We start from the raw sequence: 17,297 nt of genomic DNA, 5'->3' as shown, positions 1-17,297 counted from the left end.
CCACTCTTCCGCCCTCTTTGACAAGGCCATTGGCAGAATGAGGGTGACCCCTTATGCCAGAAGTCTTCAGCCGCCAGTGCTGTTCATTAATCATAATTTAAGTGGTGGCAGGATTTGAACCTGGGACTGAAGATGTTTTGATTACTAATCAAAGATGCCAACCCCTAGACCAATCTAGATATAGTAGAGGTCAGTGAAGTGAAATGGAAAGAAGACAAGGATTTCTGGTCAGGTGAGTGTAGGGTAATATCAACAGCAGCAGAAAGTGGTATAACAGCTGTGGGATTTGTTATGAAGGGAGGGCAGACAGTGTGTTACTGTGAGCAGTTCAGTGGTAGGGTCATTGTTAGCAGAACTGACAGCAAACCAACACAGACAACGATAGTTCAGGTATACATGCTGATGTCGCTAGCTGAAGATGAAGAGATAGAGAAAGTACATGAGGATATTGAAAGGGTAATACAGTATGTAAAGGGAGATGAAAATCTAATAGTCATGGGGGATTGGAATGTAGTTGTAGGGGAAGGAGTAGAAAAAAGGGTTACAGGAGAATGTGGGCTTGGGACAAGGACTGAGAGGGGAAAAAGACTAATTGAGTTCTGTAATAAATTTCAGCTATTAAAAGTGAATACTCTGTTCAAGAATCACAAGATGAGGAGATATACTTGGAAAAGGCTGGGTGACACGGGAAGATTTCAGTTAGATTACATCATGGTCAGACCGAGATTCCGAAATCAGATACTGGATTGTAAGGCATACTCAGAAGCAGATACAGACTCGAATCACAATATAGTAGTGATGAAGAGTAGGTTGAAGTTTAGTTACTAAGAATCAATACATGAAGAAGTGAGATAGGGAAGTACTAGGGAATGATGATATACACTTGAAGTTCTCTAAGGCTATAGATACAGTGATAAGGAATAGCTCAGTAGGCAGTACAGTTGAAGAGGAATGGACATCGGTAAAAAGGGCCATCACAGAAGCTGGAAAGAAAAACATATGTACAAAAAAGGTAACTGTGAAGAAACACTTCGGTTTATCGATGAAAGGAGGAAGTACAAAAATGTTCCGGGAAACTCAAGAATACAGAAATAAAAGTTGCTGAGGAGTGAAATAAATAGGAAGTTCAGGGAAGCTAAGACAAAATGGCTGCATGAAAAATGTGAAGAAATCTAAAAAGAAATGATTGTCAGCAAGACAGACTCAGTATACAGGAGAGTCAAAAGAACCTTTGGTGACATTAAAAGCAAGGGTGGTAACATTAGGAGTGCAACAGGAATTCAACTGTTAAATGCAGAGGAGAGTGTAGGTAAGTAGAAATAAAACATTGAAAGTCTCTCTGAGGGGGAAGCTTTGTCTGATGTGGCAGAAGAAGAAACGGCAGTTGATTTAGAAGAGATAGGGGATTCGGTATTAGAATCAGAATTTAAAAGAGCTTTGGAGGACTTAAGATGAAATAAGGCAGGAGGGGGGAAGTGGCAACAAAACAACTATTCATGTTGGCGTGTGTGTGTGTGTGTGTGTGTGTGTGTGTGTGTGTGTGTGTGTGTGTGTGTGTGTGTGTGTTAGAATGTATGAGTATTGTGACATACCATCTGACTTTTGGAAAAATATCATCCACACAATTCTGAAGGCTGCAAGAACTGACAAGTTCGAGAATTATTGCACAATCAGCTCAACAACTCATGCACTCAAGGTGCTCACAAGAATAATACACAGAAGAATGGAAAACAAAATTGAGAATGTGCTAGATGACAATCAGTTTGGCTTTAGAAAAGGTAAAGGCATGAGAGAGGCATTTCTGATGTGGCTAATAATGGAAACAAGACTAAAGAAAAATCAAGACACTTTAGTAGGATTTGTTGACCTGGAAAAAGCATTCGTCAATGTAAAATGGTGCAGATTCTGAGAAAAATAGGGATAAAGTATAGGGAGGGGCAGCTAATATACAATATGTACAAGAACCAAAAGGGAATAACGTTAGTGGACAGCTGAGAATGATGTGCTCAGATGATGATGTGCTCAGATTAAGAAGGGTGTAAGACAAGGATGTAGTCTTTCGTCCCTACTGTTCAGTCTGTACATTGAAGAAGCAATGATGGATATAAAAGAAAGCTTAAGGAGAGGAATTAAAATTCAAGGTGAAACGATTTCAGTTACAAGATTCGCTGATAACATTCCTGTACTGAGTGAAAGTGAAGAAGAATTACATCATCTGCTGAAAGGAATGAACAATCTAATGATGAAGTTAAGGAATTTTGCTACCTAGGCAGTGAAATAACAAATGACGGATAGAGCAAGGAGGACATCGAAAGTAGACTAGCAATGGCAGAAAGGGCATTCATAGCCAAAAGAAATCTACTAGTATCAAACATAGACCTTAGTTTGAGGAAGGAATTTCTGAGAATGTATCTCAGGAGTACAGCATTGTATGGTAATGAAACGTGGACTGTGGGAAAACTGGAACAGAAGAGAATTAAAGTATTTGAGATGTAGTGCTACAGACGAATATTGAAAATTAGATGGATTGATAAGGTAAGGAATGAGCAGGTTCTGTGCAGAGGGAATGACTTTTATGGTACTAGAGGGAGCTGCATAGGGCAAAAACTGTAGAGGAACACAGAGGCTGGAATACATCCAGAAGATCATTGAGGACGTAGGTTGCAAGTGCTGCTCTGAGATGGAGAGGTTGACACAGGAGAGAAATTCTTGGTGGGCCGATAAAAAAAATAAATGTACTCTTCAATTTTTCTTTTACCTCCTGCAGAAAATCACAGGATCATCATTAGCACTTACATTATGAATCATAAGTCTTATTTGATATATTCCTGAATCACTGTGGAACTAATTACGATCAGTAGGAGTAATCTCATAAAAATATTGTATTACCTTTAATGGCTAGACAACTATAGGCAATAATGTATCTGATATACTTACGGGATCAGTGTGATAAACAAGGTGAATCGAAAGGTATGTTACAAGGTGTGGTGGTTGTTAGATGGGCACCATGTGAGCATGTTGTGCTAATAAACAAATGTTCAAAAATTCTTCGGTTGTGTCCTAGTGTCTCTCAAATGTGCATGAGGGCATAGGTAGTTCAGACCACTCAAGTTAGGCAAGAAGTAAAGGAGATGATGTCAGTTACTATCAGTGAACACTAGTTTAATTCTCTTAGAGTTGGTGCTCAATATGACCACCACCAAGTTTGATATGTTTAGTGCACTGCATGATAAAGTCTTGCAGAACCCTTGGAAAGATTCTCAACAAATCCCTGATGACTCCATCTGCTACTTGCATTCATTCCACAGGATCTTGTACTGACTCCATGAGTGTCTCATACACCACAGTTTTCATTTACCCCCAGAAATGAAAAACCCTTTGGATGAGGGGTCAAGGGTTTAGCAAGATGTCATCGGGCAATACACAAAATGTGTCTTAAGTTGGTGATCATCATATAGAGCACTTTCTGTAAGTGAATTAGACTGGTGTTTGTGACATTAATGTCCATTGTTTCCATTACTCCTTGTCCAGCTTGCATGGTCAAAACTGCCTACATCCTCCTCCACATTTCAGAAACACTAGTATACCCTCCATGAACCATGGACCTTGCCGTTGGTGGGGAGGCTTGCATGCCTCAGTGATACAGATAGCTGTACAGTAGTTGCGACCACAATGGAGTGCCAGACAAATGTGTGGTTCCTGAAGAGGGGCAGCAGACTTTTCAGTAGTTGCAGGGGCAACAGTCTGGATGATTGACTGATCTGGCCTTGTAACATTAACCAAAACGGCCTTGCTGTGCTGGTACTGCGAACGGCTGAAAGCAAGGGGAAACTACAGCCGTAATTTTTCCTGAGGGCATGCAGCTTTACTGTATGATTAAATGATGATGGCATCCTCTTGGGTAAAATAGTCCCCCATTCGGATCTCCGGGCGGGGACTACTCAGGACGACGTCGTTATCAGGAGAAAGAAAACTGGCGTTCTACGGATCGGAGCGTGGAATGTCAGATCCCTTAATCGGGCAGGTAGGTTAAAAAATTTAGAAAGGGAAATGGATAGGTTAAAGTTAGATATAGTGGGAATTAGTGAAGTTCGGTGGCAGGAGGAACAAGACTTCTGGTCAGATGAATACAGGGCTATAAATACAAAATCAAATAGGGGTAATGCAGGAGTAGGTTTAATAATGAATAAAAAAATAGGAGTGTGGGTAAGCTACTACAAACAGCATAGTGAACACATTATTGTGGCCAAGATAGACACGAAGCCCACGCCTACTACAGTAGTACAAGTTTATATGCCAACTAGCTCTGTAGATGATGAAGAAATTGATGAAATGTATGATGAGATAAAAGAAATTATTCAGGTAGTGAAGGGAGACGAAAATTTAATAGTCATGGGAGACTGGAATTCGTCAGTAGGAAAAGGGAGAGAAGGAAACATAGTAGGTGAATATGGATTGGGGGTAAGAAATGAAAGAGGAAGCCGCCTGGTAGAATTTTGCACAGAGCAGAACTTAATCATAGCTAACACTTGGTTCAAGAATCATGAAAGAAGGTTGTATACATGGAAGAATCCTGGAGATACTAGAAGGTATCAGATAGATTATATAATGGTAAGACAGAGATTTAGGAACCAGGCTTTAAATTGTAAGACATTTCCAGGGGCAGATGTGGACTCTGACCACAATCTATTGGTTATGAACTGTAGATTAAAAATGAAGAAACTGCAAAAAGGTGGGAATTTAAGGAGATGGGACCTGGATAAACTGAAAGAACCAGAGGTTGTACAGAGTTTCAGGGAGAGCATAAGGGAACAATTGACAGAAATGGGGGAAAGAAATACAGTGGAAGAAGAATGGGTAGCTTTGAGGAATGAAGTAGTGAAGGCAGCAGAGGATCAAGTAGGTAAAAAGACGAGGGCTAGTAGAAATCCTTAGGTCACAGAAGAGATACTGAATTTAATTGATGAAAGGAGAAAATACAAAAATGCTGTAAGTGAAGCAGGCAAAAAGGAATACAAACGTCTCAAAAATGAGATTGACAGGAAGTGCGAAATGGCTAAGCAGGGATGGCTAGAGGACAAATGTAAGGATGTAGAGGCTTATCTCACGATTGGCAAGATAGATATACTGCCTACAGGAAAATTAAAGAGACCTTTGGAGAAAAGAGAACCACTTGCATGAATATCAAGAGCTCAGATGGAAACCCAGTTCTAAGCAAAGAAGGGAAAGCAGAAAGGTGGAAGGAGTATATAGAGGGTCTATACAGGGGCGATGTTCTTGAGGACAATATCATGGAAATGGAAGAGGATGTAGATGAAGATGAAATGGGAGATATGATACTGCGTGAAGAGTTTGACAGAGCACTGAAAGACCTAAGTCGAAACAAGGCCCCGGGAGTAGACAACATTCCATTAGAACTACTGACAGCCTTTGGAGAGCCAGTTATGACAAAACTCTACCATCTGGTGAGCAAGATGTATGAGACAGGCGAAATACCTTCAGACCTCAAGATGAATATAATAATTCCAATCCCAAAGAAAGCAGGTGTTGACAGATGTGAAAATTACCGAACTATCAGTTTAATAAGTCACGACTGCAAAATACTAATGCGAATTCTTTACAGACGAATGGAAAAACTGGTAGAAGCCTACCTCAGGGAAGATCAGTTTGGATTCCGTAGAAATGTTGGAACACGTGAGGCAATACTGACCCTAAGACTTATCTTAGAAGCAAGATTAAGGAAAGGCAAACCTACATTTCTAGCATTTGTAGACTTAGAGAAAGCTTTTGACAATGTTGACATGAATACTCTCTTTCAAATTCTGAAGGTGGCAGGGGTAAAATACAGGGAGCGAAAGGCTATTTACAATTTGTACAGAAACCAGATGGCAGTTATAAGAGTTGAGGGGCATGAAAGGGAACCAGTGGTTGAGAAGGGAGTGAGACAGGGTTGTAGCCTCTCCCCGAAGCTATTCGATCTGTATATTGAGCAAGCAGTAAAGGAAACAAAAGAAAATTTTGGAGTAGGTATTAAAATCCATGGACAAGAAATAAAAACTTTGAGGTTTGCCGATGACATTGTAATTCTGTCAGAGACAGCAAAGGACTTGGAAGAGCAGTTGAACGGAATGGACAGTGTCTTGAAAGGAGGATATAAGATGAACATCAACAAAAGCAAAACGAGGATAATGGAATGTAGTTGAATTAAGTCTGGTGATGCTGAGGGAATTAGATTAGGAAGTGAGACACTTAAAGCAGTAAAGGAGTTTTGCTATTTGGGGAGCAAAATAACTGACGATGGTCAAAGTAGAGAGGATATAAAATGTAGGCTGGCAATGGCAAGGAAAGCGTTTCTGCAGAAGAGAAATTTGTTAACATCGAGTATTGATTTAAGTGTTAGGAAGTCGTTTCTGAAAGTATTTGTATGGAGTGTAGCCATGTATGGAAGTGAAACGTGGATGATAAATAGTTTAGACAAGAAGAGAATAGAAGCTTTCGAAATGTGGTGCTACAGAAGAATGCTGAAGATTAGATGGGTAGGTCACATAACTAATGAGGAGGTATTGAATAGAATTGGGGAGAAGAGGAGCTTGTGGCACAACTTGACAAGAAGAAGGGATCGGTTGGTAGGACATGTTCTGAGGCATCAAGGGATCACCAATTTAGTACTGGAGGGCAGCATGGAGGGTAAAAATCGTAGAGGGAGACCAAGAGATGAATACACTAAGCAGATTCAGAAGGATGTAGGTTGCAGTAGGTACTGGGAGATGAAGAAGCTTGCACAGGATAGAGTAGCATGGAGAGCTGCAGCAAACCAGTCTCAGGACTGAAGACCACAACAACAACAGTATACACCGAGCAAGGTGGGAGCAATGGGTAGCACACTGGATTCACATTTTGGAGGACAACGGTTCAAACTCATGTCTCACCATCCTGATTTAGGTTTCTTGTGACTTCCCTAAATCACTTCAGGCAAATGCTGGGATGAAAGGACACAGCCGACTTCCTTTCCCACCCTTCCCTAATCTGATGGGACGGATGACCTTGCTGTTTAGTCCTCTCCCCCAAATCAACCAACCAACTTAGCATGCAAAATGAAGCATTTTTGAACATATGTTTATTAGCTAAGTATGCTCACATGGTACCCACCTACCAACCACTTCATCTTGTAACATATGTTTTGATATTTTATTGCCATTACAGACTGTATCATTTGAGAAAGACAGTCCAGCACATGATAGTAAATACATACTGATATTTTGCCCCATTCTTCCTAGAGCAAGAAGTTTCTGTAGATTTGCTGAGGTAGTCTTTCATAGTATTAGCCAATTATGTTACTTATGCTAGAGGTGTTTAAGAGGAATACGTTCAGAAGCTACTGGCACTGTTTTGTTGTAATTAGTTTTTTTTAACTATTTAGCTATGATATTCTCTTTTTGAACAGCGTATGATTCCCCAACAGCTCCCATCTGTGGAAATGCGCGCGCGCGTGTGCCACACACACACACACACACACACACACACACACACACACACACACACACACACACACACCTCTTCTCTGTACATTACAGAGTAGTCAGTTTTCAAAAATATAATGTAATTGGATTGATAAAAAGTATACTCACCAAGTGGTGACTGGAGAAAACACATTAAGGGGCAGTGAAACATGGAATTTTTGAGAACCAGTGGTCAAAGTGTTGAAGGGGAAGGAAGAAGGGTGAAGGACAATGACTGGTGAGGTTTAGGAAGTTGGAAAAGTTCAAAAAAGTCGCCCACAACCTTGGATCAGGGGAGACTTACCATCTGGTATGACTTACATAGTGATTGATTGTTCCATCTGATGATCTTCCAGTGTTTTTAGTCAGTACAAGAGCAACAAATAGATAGTGAAGTAATCCTAAACTCTTGCTGAAACCCTGCTGAAAGCATCAACAATCCTTGTCCGTCAACATTTTTTGGTCCTTTCTGTTCCAACACAGCATCAGTCATGATTGAACGTGGCATCTGAGATATCAAAATTTATGGAACTAATATAAAGTGATAATTATATCTGTCCATCATGGACCCATACTCTACTCCCATTGTCCCTGAAAATAGTAAAATAACGTACTGACCATGTAGAAAAATAGAATCACAGTGGGGCAGTGTAACATACTGATCAGTCTTCTTTTATTTCAGAAAGGCAGTAAATTGGTACACACCCTTATTTCATAGTTTTTAAGCACAGCCCATTCAAAAACATATATGCCACTTCATCAGACCTTACTCATTTGTATATGATTTCATTACATTGACTTTTGCTGAATAGTCACTTGTATTACTAGTGACATTACTGTTTCAGGTGTTATGGAATTGTGTACCAAGGGCCTGGGTACATCAGTGAACCAACTAAAGCAGCGTGGTATCAATCTTGGATGTGTGCGGACATGTGTAGTAGTTGCAGAAGAACGTCCACGTATTTCACTTACTACCAGTTTTTCTAAACTTTTTTCAGCATTAGGGCTCAGTCCACGTGCAGTATCCACTAGTTTTGGATGTCGTGTGAACGTTGCCATTTGTTTACAGGTATGTCTCTTTCATTCTCTAGTGTTCTAGACTGGTAAAAATACTGATTTATTGTTCATAATGGTTTCTACTTCTTGATTCTTCACTTATTGCCTAAGCAGAAAGTTCCTGAGGGAGTTGGAACTTGAATAGTGGCAACTGTTTATTTACAACTTATACAAAATAGATACATATTTAAAAGTTTTGCTGCCCTTCAGAGTAGTAATCAGCATCGTGTGTAACTCATTGCCAGTGATGGGGAAGTCGTAGGATACCCTTAGCAGCACCAATTGTGTTGATGGTTCGAGTGCAGTGGTCTGTTGTGTGTCACATCTCTGTAACAGTTCTAAAGTGAATGCCCAGAAGTGCTTCTTCATATTAGGAATGAAGTTAGTCACAAGGCCATCAGTTCAGGGAGTTCCACCCTTAATCCTAAATGGCTGAGAAATAACATTTTCTTCCTCTGTAAAGAACATTGGCGTAATTGTGGACCCTCTTAGAATGGACCGAACACACAACTACAGTCTATAACAAGAAGTCAGTGTCACTTCATTCACTACAGAAATAAACATAAAAAACTATTTCCTTTTGTGCTCAAAAAGGAGCTTGTAGGTTCACTAATACTCCCCCTATTCCCCGTACTTCACTGTGGTGGTGCTGTTTTCTAAGGACTTTTGTACGAAACCTCATACAGGCTGGAAATGGCAATGACTATTTGTGTACAATACATTTGTGTTGTGTGCTTTCTCAATCATATCACTCCAATCTATGAACAATTATCATAGCTACTTGCTGATAAGCATAGAAACTATCATTCTTTATGTTTGCTCTATCATCTTCTGTATCAGTATGCTTCCTCTTATTTATTTCAACTCTTACTCTAAAATTTGAACAGCTCAACAGAAATATTCATATCAACAAAGTAAATTCATCTCTGTAGCATTGTATAACACTGCCATGCTCTCTAAACTAGTTTCTGTATCAGGAACTTGATTTCAGAACAATCTTCCTCAAAATATCAGAGAGATTCCTCCAAAACTTTGAAAGACAGCTAATGCCCACATACTACTATAATACCCATCTCTTCCATTCACTAGTCTGCAGCTCACCCTCATCAATTCTCCCTTCATCACAATTTTTCCCTCCCCCTTGTTGGTGGAGCGCTCTATTTGAATTCTGATCTTTCTTAGTTAAGTCACTGTCACTGTCATTTCAATCTTCTACTCTTTCTTTTTCCCTTTCACTTCTGGTCATACTAACCTGCGACCATAGCAGTCGCGCGGTTATGGACGGAAGTGCCTAGAACTGCAAAAGTGGCATACTGCAGACAGGCACAATGAAAGGATCATTACTCACTAAGGATGTGGCCAAAGCCTTCTTCAGAAAAGAAAGGAAAATGCAGATTGCATTCACACATGTAGGCACAACTTGTCCGTACATGGCTGCTATTTAGTTCAGCTTAAGTGGCCAGAGATAGCAGTCATGTATGCATGAGGTGTGCCTGCTTGTGTGAAATTGTGTGTTTGTGTTTTGCTTTCTTTTCTGTAGAAGGCTTTGGCCAAGAGCTTAGCACGTTTTTTTTTTTTTTTTTTTTTTTTTTTTTTGCAACTTAACGTCATCTTTATGGTTAGTAGTAATCTGTCCTTTTTCATAACAGTTAGTATTCCAACTGGACTTTCCGTTGTTGGAAATACACATACAGTTGTTTTGATTGTCCTTGCTATTCAGTACAAGTAATTAAAATGTATTTCTTCTTGGTAACACATTTGGCTGTGTTTTGTTTCATTTGGGGCAACTTAAGATGTTTGATGTATTCTGACATAGGAAATATTGTTCCCAAAATGTCGTCGATGTCCTCAAATTATAACCTGTAGTGGCTAGTAGAAATAAGTGGCAAAATGAACATCATTCCTTTCAGCATATTCAGTTACACCCAGCATGTTCCTTCTGCAGCATTATATTTGACATATAATATCCCTGATAATCTTCTCAGTAATTCATTAACTTCATATTCCTGTTGCACTCACAGGTGGCATGTGCAAGTGTTTCTTGTGACATTAGGGTGTATATGACCCGGGACAACTGGGAGATCTGGGAAGAACCCGGGAATTTTTTCATCCGGGATAAAACTGTGAAAAACCCGGGAATTTTTTCATCCGGGAGAAAACCGGGAAAAACCCGGGAATTGTTTAGAATTCCGGGAATTTTTCATTGTTTTAGTTTTCATTTAAATTTTTGTGATTTTGACTGGTAAGAACCAATACTCTAACAAAGGATATTACTGTATCCCGCTACTGCAGAATAATACTGCAGCAACAAAACATGAACAAAAAAAAAAAACTTAAGTTGCAAAGAAAATGCGCCATATACAAAAACAAAACAGTGCTCATACAAGCGTCTGCCAACAGCAAAGTGTGTCAAAGGCTTTAGGAAGACTGCAATGCTTCATAACAACAAATTGCCTCCTATGAGCGTGACGTGACAACTGTTTAAATTAGATTCGTTTGAGCAATTGCGGCCGGGCTCTTGCGCATGCGCAGTTGAGTCACGTATGAGTAGTACCTTCTCCCACTTCCGGTTACAGAAGTGTGGCTGCGCACCAATACTTAATATTGGGAAATAACAGTAAATCTGGGGCTGATGCACAGAGCAGTCTGAGTTGTTGTGGGGAGGTGGGTCGTCTCCACGTGACCTGTGTTTACGTTCAGTGATTTTGTTGGTTTCCTCTTCGTTTGTTGCTCTCACGTTAAATGATAACAAAATGGATTTTTGTGGCCGGGAGCTATCAAATAAATTAAAATACGTTCGCGTAATTACGGAAGGCCAAAATATGTTCCTAGTTTCAGATATTATTTCCACCTTTCTGACAATCAAGCTTAATCGCCTTGCAGAACAATGAAGTTATTTTTGCCGGTTTGTGAAAAAGATTCGGCCTTCATTCATCTTTTCTGCTGAGGCAGTCAATTTATTTGTAACGAAGTATTTAATTTCACACTATTGGCTAATTTCAACTGTTCGCTGCATTTCAAGTGCACGTATGGCATTATGCCATAATAAAGAACCAAACATGAGATAATACAGTACTGGTACTCCAAGAAAATTTACATACGAGTGTGCATTTTAAGCCGAATTATGATTTTAGTATGGTTCACGAAATTCCGACGCTCTTGAAGTATCCTCTGATGTCTTGTTTCTTTTATGACATAATGGAAGATCTTTTAATGTTTTACACGTACGAACATATATATGGGCTTTCTGGCACCCTCTTGCAACTGCTGAAACGAACCTATTTCTAATAGGTCACGGGAAAATATTGCGAATGGTGGTTTCAAGAGCTTTACATTCAAAGCAAATTTCCTAAATCACAAAGCGTTTGACTTTGATTTAAAAATCAACTCTTTGAGGACGAACATTTAGAAGAATTTCGAGCTCAGATCAGACATTTACGTCGTAATTAAAAATTTTGCTGGCACATATGTGTGATGTATCTTAAGGTGTATCACGCACAAAAAAGATCAACATTATATGTGGAAGCTTAACTTCTCTTCCAGCTTATTAATCTTTGAGACCAATATTATATGTGAATGCTGTGTATATTAATTAAAACCATTAACTCTTCTTATTTGTGTGTTCGCGCTACTTACGAGTGATCTTGCTATTGGCTGACTATATCACGTGTCCTATGCTGTCATCAGCTGGTGAGATCACGTGACATGAGCTTTGACTGGTCTACAAAAGCGCATCATAATCTCCATTTCAATTCTTCGGAAAGTGGCATGCGTTGTTTGGCGGAATTCAAATTTATACCTTCGTAATATGAAAATATGTAGCGTACATGTTGCTGCACATCAAAGGTCTTAAGAAACGTGTCCCCCCCCCCCCCCCCCCCCTCCCGAGTTTCGTTTTCTAAATTGCCGGGAAATTCTACGTCGGTATATAAAACCATAAACATTCAAAAGATTGAGTTTTTTACAGTGCTGAGGGATAACTTAACACGGAAAAAGTGTATTTCATCCGGGAGAAAGTGTATTTTTGACCGGAAAATCCGGGAATTTTTTTTCCTTGTCCACATATACACCCTGGACATTTATCTATGAACTTAAAGATTTTGATCAACCAAACCCCACAAATCAGCAATGTTGAAGACAAATGCAGGCAGACATGCAAATGCCTTAGGGAAACAAATATTTAATTATGCTTTCTTATTAACATATACATTATTTGTCTTCCATTCACTTTGCATATGCATCCATCTTTTACACATTGTATGCTGGCTCAAGAACTAAGACACTAATGAGTTTTATTATACATGTACATAAAGCCTGGGAACACTTTCAGTTATTTTTATTGCTCAAGAACCAAACATTGGACAGGCACCATACATATGTCATTTTGAAGAGAAACCCTGAAAGTTTTTTTATTCATGTATACCGCCACAGCGTAGTTTGGTAATTTGCTGACAGTCAGTGCTAGTCGCAAACATGTTGAGTTCAGGTGCAGAGCGAGCTTTCTGTGTGTTGGAGTTCAACAAAAACAAGTGTGCTACAGCTATTCAACGGATGTTTAGAACCAAGTATGGTAAGAAGCCACCAACAAGGAAGGCCATTTACCACTGGCACAACAAATTCGTTAAGACGGGTTGCTTGTGCATGGCAAAGAGAAGCAGATGTCCCAGTGACAAGTGAATGTGAATGTGGAGCACATACAAGAGACATTCATAAGCAGTCAGAAGAAGTCGGTGTGTCGTGCATCCCGTGAACTCAAAATGGCTCCAGTGACTGTGTGGAAAGTCCTGCGACAGAAGCTGTCTATGAAACCATTCAAATTGGAGCCAAGTGCAGAAGCTCGGTGATGATGACAAAGACAAGCATTTTGAGTTTTTTTTGCAGTTTCAACAATTGAATGAGGATGGGGATCACATTGTTGATCACTTAATTTTTAGTAACGAAGCCATTTTTCACTTTAATGGGAAAGTGAACAGGCGTAATTGTTGAATCTTGGAGTACAAAGCATCCACATGAATGAATTGAATTTGAACGTGATTCCCCAAAGGTAAAAGTTTTTTTTGTGCCTTGTCACGTCAAAAACCATTTTGGCCATTCTTCTTCACCAAGAGCACTGTCACTGGATATTCCTACTTGGACATGTTGCAACAATGGCTGATGTATCAAATCCAACCAGACTTTCCATCCATCTCTCAGCAGGATGGGGCTGCACCCCATTTTCATTGTGAAGTTCGTGGGTACCTGAACACGGAGATGCCGCATCGATGGATCAGAGGGGGACAGCTATTTCATGAAATGGCCTCACCGATCACCAGATCTCACTCTGTGTTACTTTTTTCTGTGGAGACACATTAAAAATCTGGTGTATGTACTGTCTCTACCACATGATGTAGCAGAGCTCTGGGAGAGAATACAGGAAACGACTCCCACAGTCAATGATGCCATGCTGGGATGGGTAGGGCAAGAATTTGATTACCATATTGACATTTGCCAGGTCACTCATGGTTTGCATATCGAATGTTTGTATTAAAAAAAACCACTTTCAGAGTTTCTCTTCAAATTGCAATATGTATGACATCAGTACAATGTTGTGTACATCACAGGACGTTGAAACGTTGTAGGTATGTTCATTAATCAATGTGCTGATGGAGTATCCTGAAAAAATTATAGTTCCAATTTCTGCCGCCAGGAAAAATATGGCACTCTAATCAGTCAAGATGTGTAATGTTTTCTGTTTTGACATCACTACACTGTTTGTCACTTGGAAACATGTTGATTTATTTTGTGGAGTAACTGTTGGTGTAAAGGGTTAAGGAGGCTGACTTTTCTCTACAAACTGCAGTGGCTACTGAGAAGAAAGATGATGTATTACTGGTGAAGTTGTTTTATCAGAATGACAGCAATAGCAGTGCAGCATTACGAAAATATTGCCAACAGGCTCTCCATATCAATAAATGGGCTACAGAATATGATCAAGAAATGTAAAGAAACAAGTAATTAAGTGGTACAGAAGGGAAAGGGAGGCAGCTGTTCGTGATGTTGCAATAGCTATAGCCAACCATGAGCACATTCTGCAGCCAGAGCTTGAGCTTTATCGTGGAAATTTTCTCTCCCCTGGTCAACAGTTCAAAAGATTTTGTGGCACATTTTACACTGGTGTCTCTACAAGATTCAGAATGTGCGCTCAATGAAGCCCCAACATAGGCTGTAATGCAGTGACCTTGCCGTTTGTTTCTTGGCACTTGAGGAAATGGATGACATGTGGCCAGGAAATATTCTTTGGACTAAAGAGGCAAATTTTACTACGCACGGTGCTGAAAATGCACAGAATTGTCACATACAGAGTTCTGCTACCCCATATGTTACACAAGACATCCACTGCACGCAGCTTATGTGACTACATAGTGTGGTTCCACAAGCTCCTTCATTCTCGATTAATTTTCCTTCTAGGAGATAACGCCTCCCAGGCTCGTTAGGTTTACAGTGACATCTGGATGTTATAAATACCTCCTTAATCAACATGTGATTCCAGCTTTGCAAGAACACAACTGCGTCCATGCCACTATTTTCAAGCAAGCAGGGGTGACACTATATGTCACTTGCAGGTGAAAGATTTGCTTCGAGAACCGTTCAGCAGCATTGACTGCATCGTCTCCAGGCAGTTTCAAGATATGTGGCCTTCCAGATCCCCCAATCTAAATCCATGTGACGTATGGTTGTGGGGATATCTGAAATATCTTTTCTATCAGGGATGTATCTGAACTCTTGCTGATCTGAAGGAGAGCATGTAATGACATGTCTCTCTGATTACACTGGATACACTGCTAGCAACTGTGGACCATCCTGTGTTACAGATGCAGTAAGTTGCTGGCTTGGGCGACCATATTGAACACGTGTTGTAACTTCTGATCAAATCCCAATAGATGTGCCACAACCATTTAATCATGTGTTTGATTGTTCTTCTCCTTTCTGTGCACTCTCACTTGATTCTGACTGCTTACAGGGGCACATTTTCCCCTGGTGTCAGAAAGTGGAACTATTATTTTATTTCAGCACACCCCACAATCACACCAATTAATGATCATACCTACACTGTTTCTGGATGCTGCGATGTATAAAACCCACACTACAGCTCCTAGAACACCATCACTTTAATTAAGACCACCCAGTACCAGCAGAAGCAAAGCTCAGCATTCTAGCCCTAATGGGCCATTCGGAACATAACGACTGCCATGTGATTCTCTGCCACTGGCGTAACTGTATTCAGTATGGGGGTGTATGGGCTCAGCATTACTCTCTGTTGGTCACTGGGGACTTAAATATTATGTTCTTGTTGTGTTCGTAGGGCAGGTCTTGCATGTGGATGCAACCCATGTGCCAAAACCTTAGGGATAACTACAGTATAAGGGTGGACCAGAATATTTTGTAGACATGGTGGGTTGCGGGATAATACTTCGGGGAAAGGAGGATGGATTTTGAGAAGTGTGTCCCTCATTTCAGAGCCTGGTGGAGTTTAGTTGAAGCCCTGACGAGAACAACTTAATCCACCACCCACCTCCTCCCCTTTATCCCTTCCTCCCCCTGTCCTCATGTCTCACACTGAACTCCATTCTCTTCTGTTATATCTTGCCGCCACCCCCCCCCCCCCCCCCCCCCCCCCCCCCCCCCCCCCCCCCCGCGTTTTATCTCTAACCAACTCTACCACACCATTGTGCGTCGTACGCCCACATAACACTTCCTGCGCTTGCAACAGGGCAGACGTGCTGGTGCTACATTCCTATCCTTCTCCCTTACTGCATTCCCCTCCCAGCCGTCACCCTGTTTTCCAACCATTCCACTTTTTCCTCCCATGACAATATCAGAAAGCTTAGCAATAATGTAAATCTAGTTCATAAGCCTGTTGACTGATCAATGCCTCAATGATTGATTACTTGTGCTCATCCATTGTTTGTAATCATTATTAAAATTAAGATCACAAAGTATTCGATAATTGCCTGAATTAATAATAAGAATATTCCTGCATTTCTGTCAGGAATATTGCTGCAGAGGTAAATGACATTTCAAATTAGTGGCTGTTCTGTACGAAATGTGCATTTTTGGGTTGTTAATTAAATGTAGTGTGTACTAGATTATTGCTGCCAGTATTTAACTGTTCATTCAGCTCACAGCAGCAATTTTTGACAGTGCTGCTGTCTGTTAATGTGTATGTCTCTCTCAATATCAGAATATAAAACACACACACACACACACACACACACACACACACACACATACACACACACACACCTGATCACAGTATCTGCTTGCCAGGCTTCTGATGAAGGCCTGTTTGGCCAAAAGCTTTGTTTGACAGTATTTTTTTGTGCTTATTTGTGACTCAGCATCTTCGCTATATGTTGAGTAGTGACTATCATTTTTGTAATAGTGTAAGAAACAAAACACGTGTAGTTCGTGTGACGCACCTCAAGTAGAATACTTCAAAGTGCTCGTCAACTTAAAGAATTGTTCAGTAATGATAGAAGCAGAGGAAATGAATTAAAATTGAAACTCATCTGTCTCAAGGAAAATGTAATTTAATTGGATTAAAGAATTGTGTAAACACTATGCATAATATTAAACTTTCATGCAAACTTATCTAGTCAACTGTTGGTATGAGGCCAGTATGTTTTGTGACACATAGTAGGCTGTGTGAGCCAGATTACTGTCAGTAGGAGGGAACTTCATGAAGCGTTTTAATAGAGGGTT

At 40.2% G+C, this 17,297-nt stretch overlaps 1 protein-coding gene across 2 annotated transcripts in view; it reads left to right on the top strand.

Annotated features, from left to right (window-relative positions):
- LOC124803897 (disco-interacting protein 2 homolog C) overlaps positions 1 to 17,297 on the top strand; it is a 605,756-nt gene that overhangs the window by 571,509 nt on the left and 16,950 nt on the right. For both annotated transcript variants that reach the window (XM_047264711.1, XM_047264710.1), the window contains one exon: positions 8,345 to 8,568. In XM_047264711.1, coding sequence (XP_047120667.1) covers positions 8,345 to 8,568 — 224 coding nt within the window. The remainder of the gene's footprint in view (positions 1 to 8,344; positions 8,569 to 17,297) is intronic.

Source organism: Schistocerca piceifrons, chromosome 1 (assembly GCF_021461385.2).
Source record: "Schistocerca piceifrons isolate TAMUIC-IGC-003096 chromosome 1, iqSchPice1.1, whole genome shotgun sequence".
Taxonomy (NCBI): domain Eukaryota; kingdom Metazoa; phylum Arthropoda; class Insecta; order Orthoptera; family Acrididae; genus Schistocerca; species Schistocerca piceifrons.
This window is presented reverse-complemented; position numbering and strand designations above follow the sequence as displayed.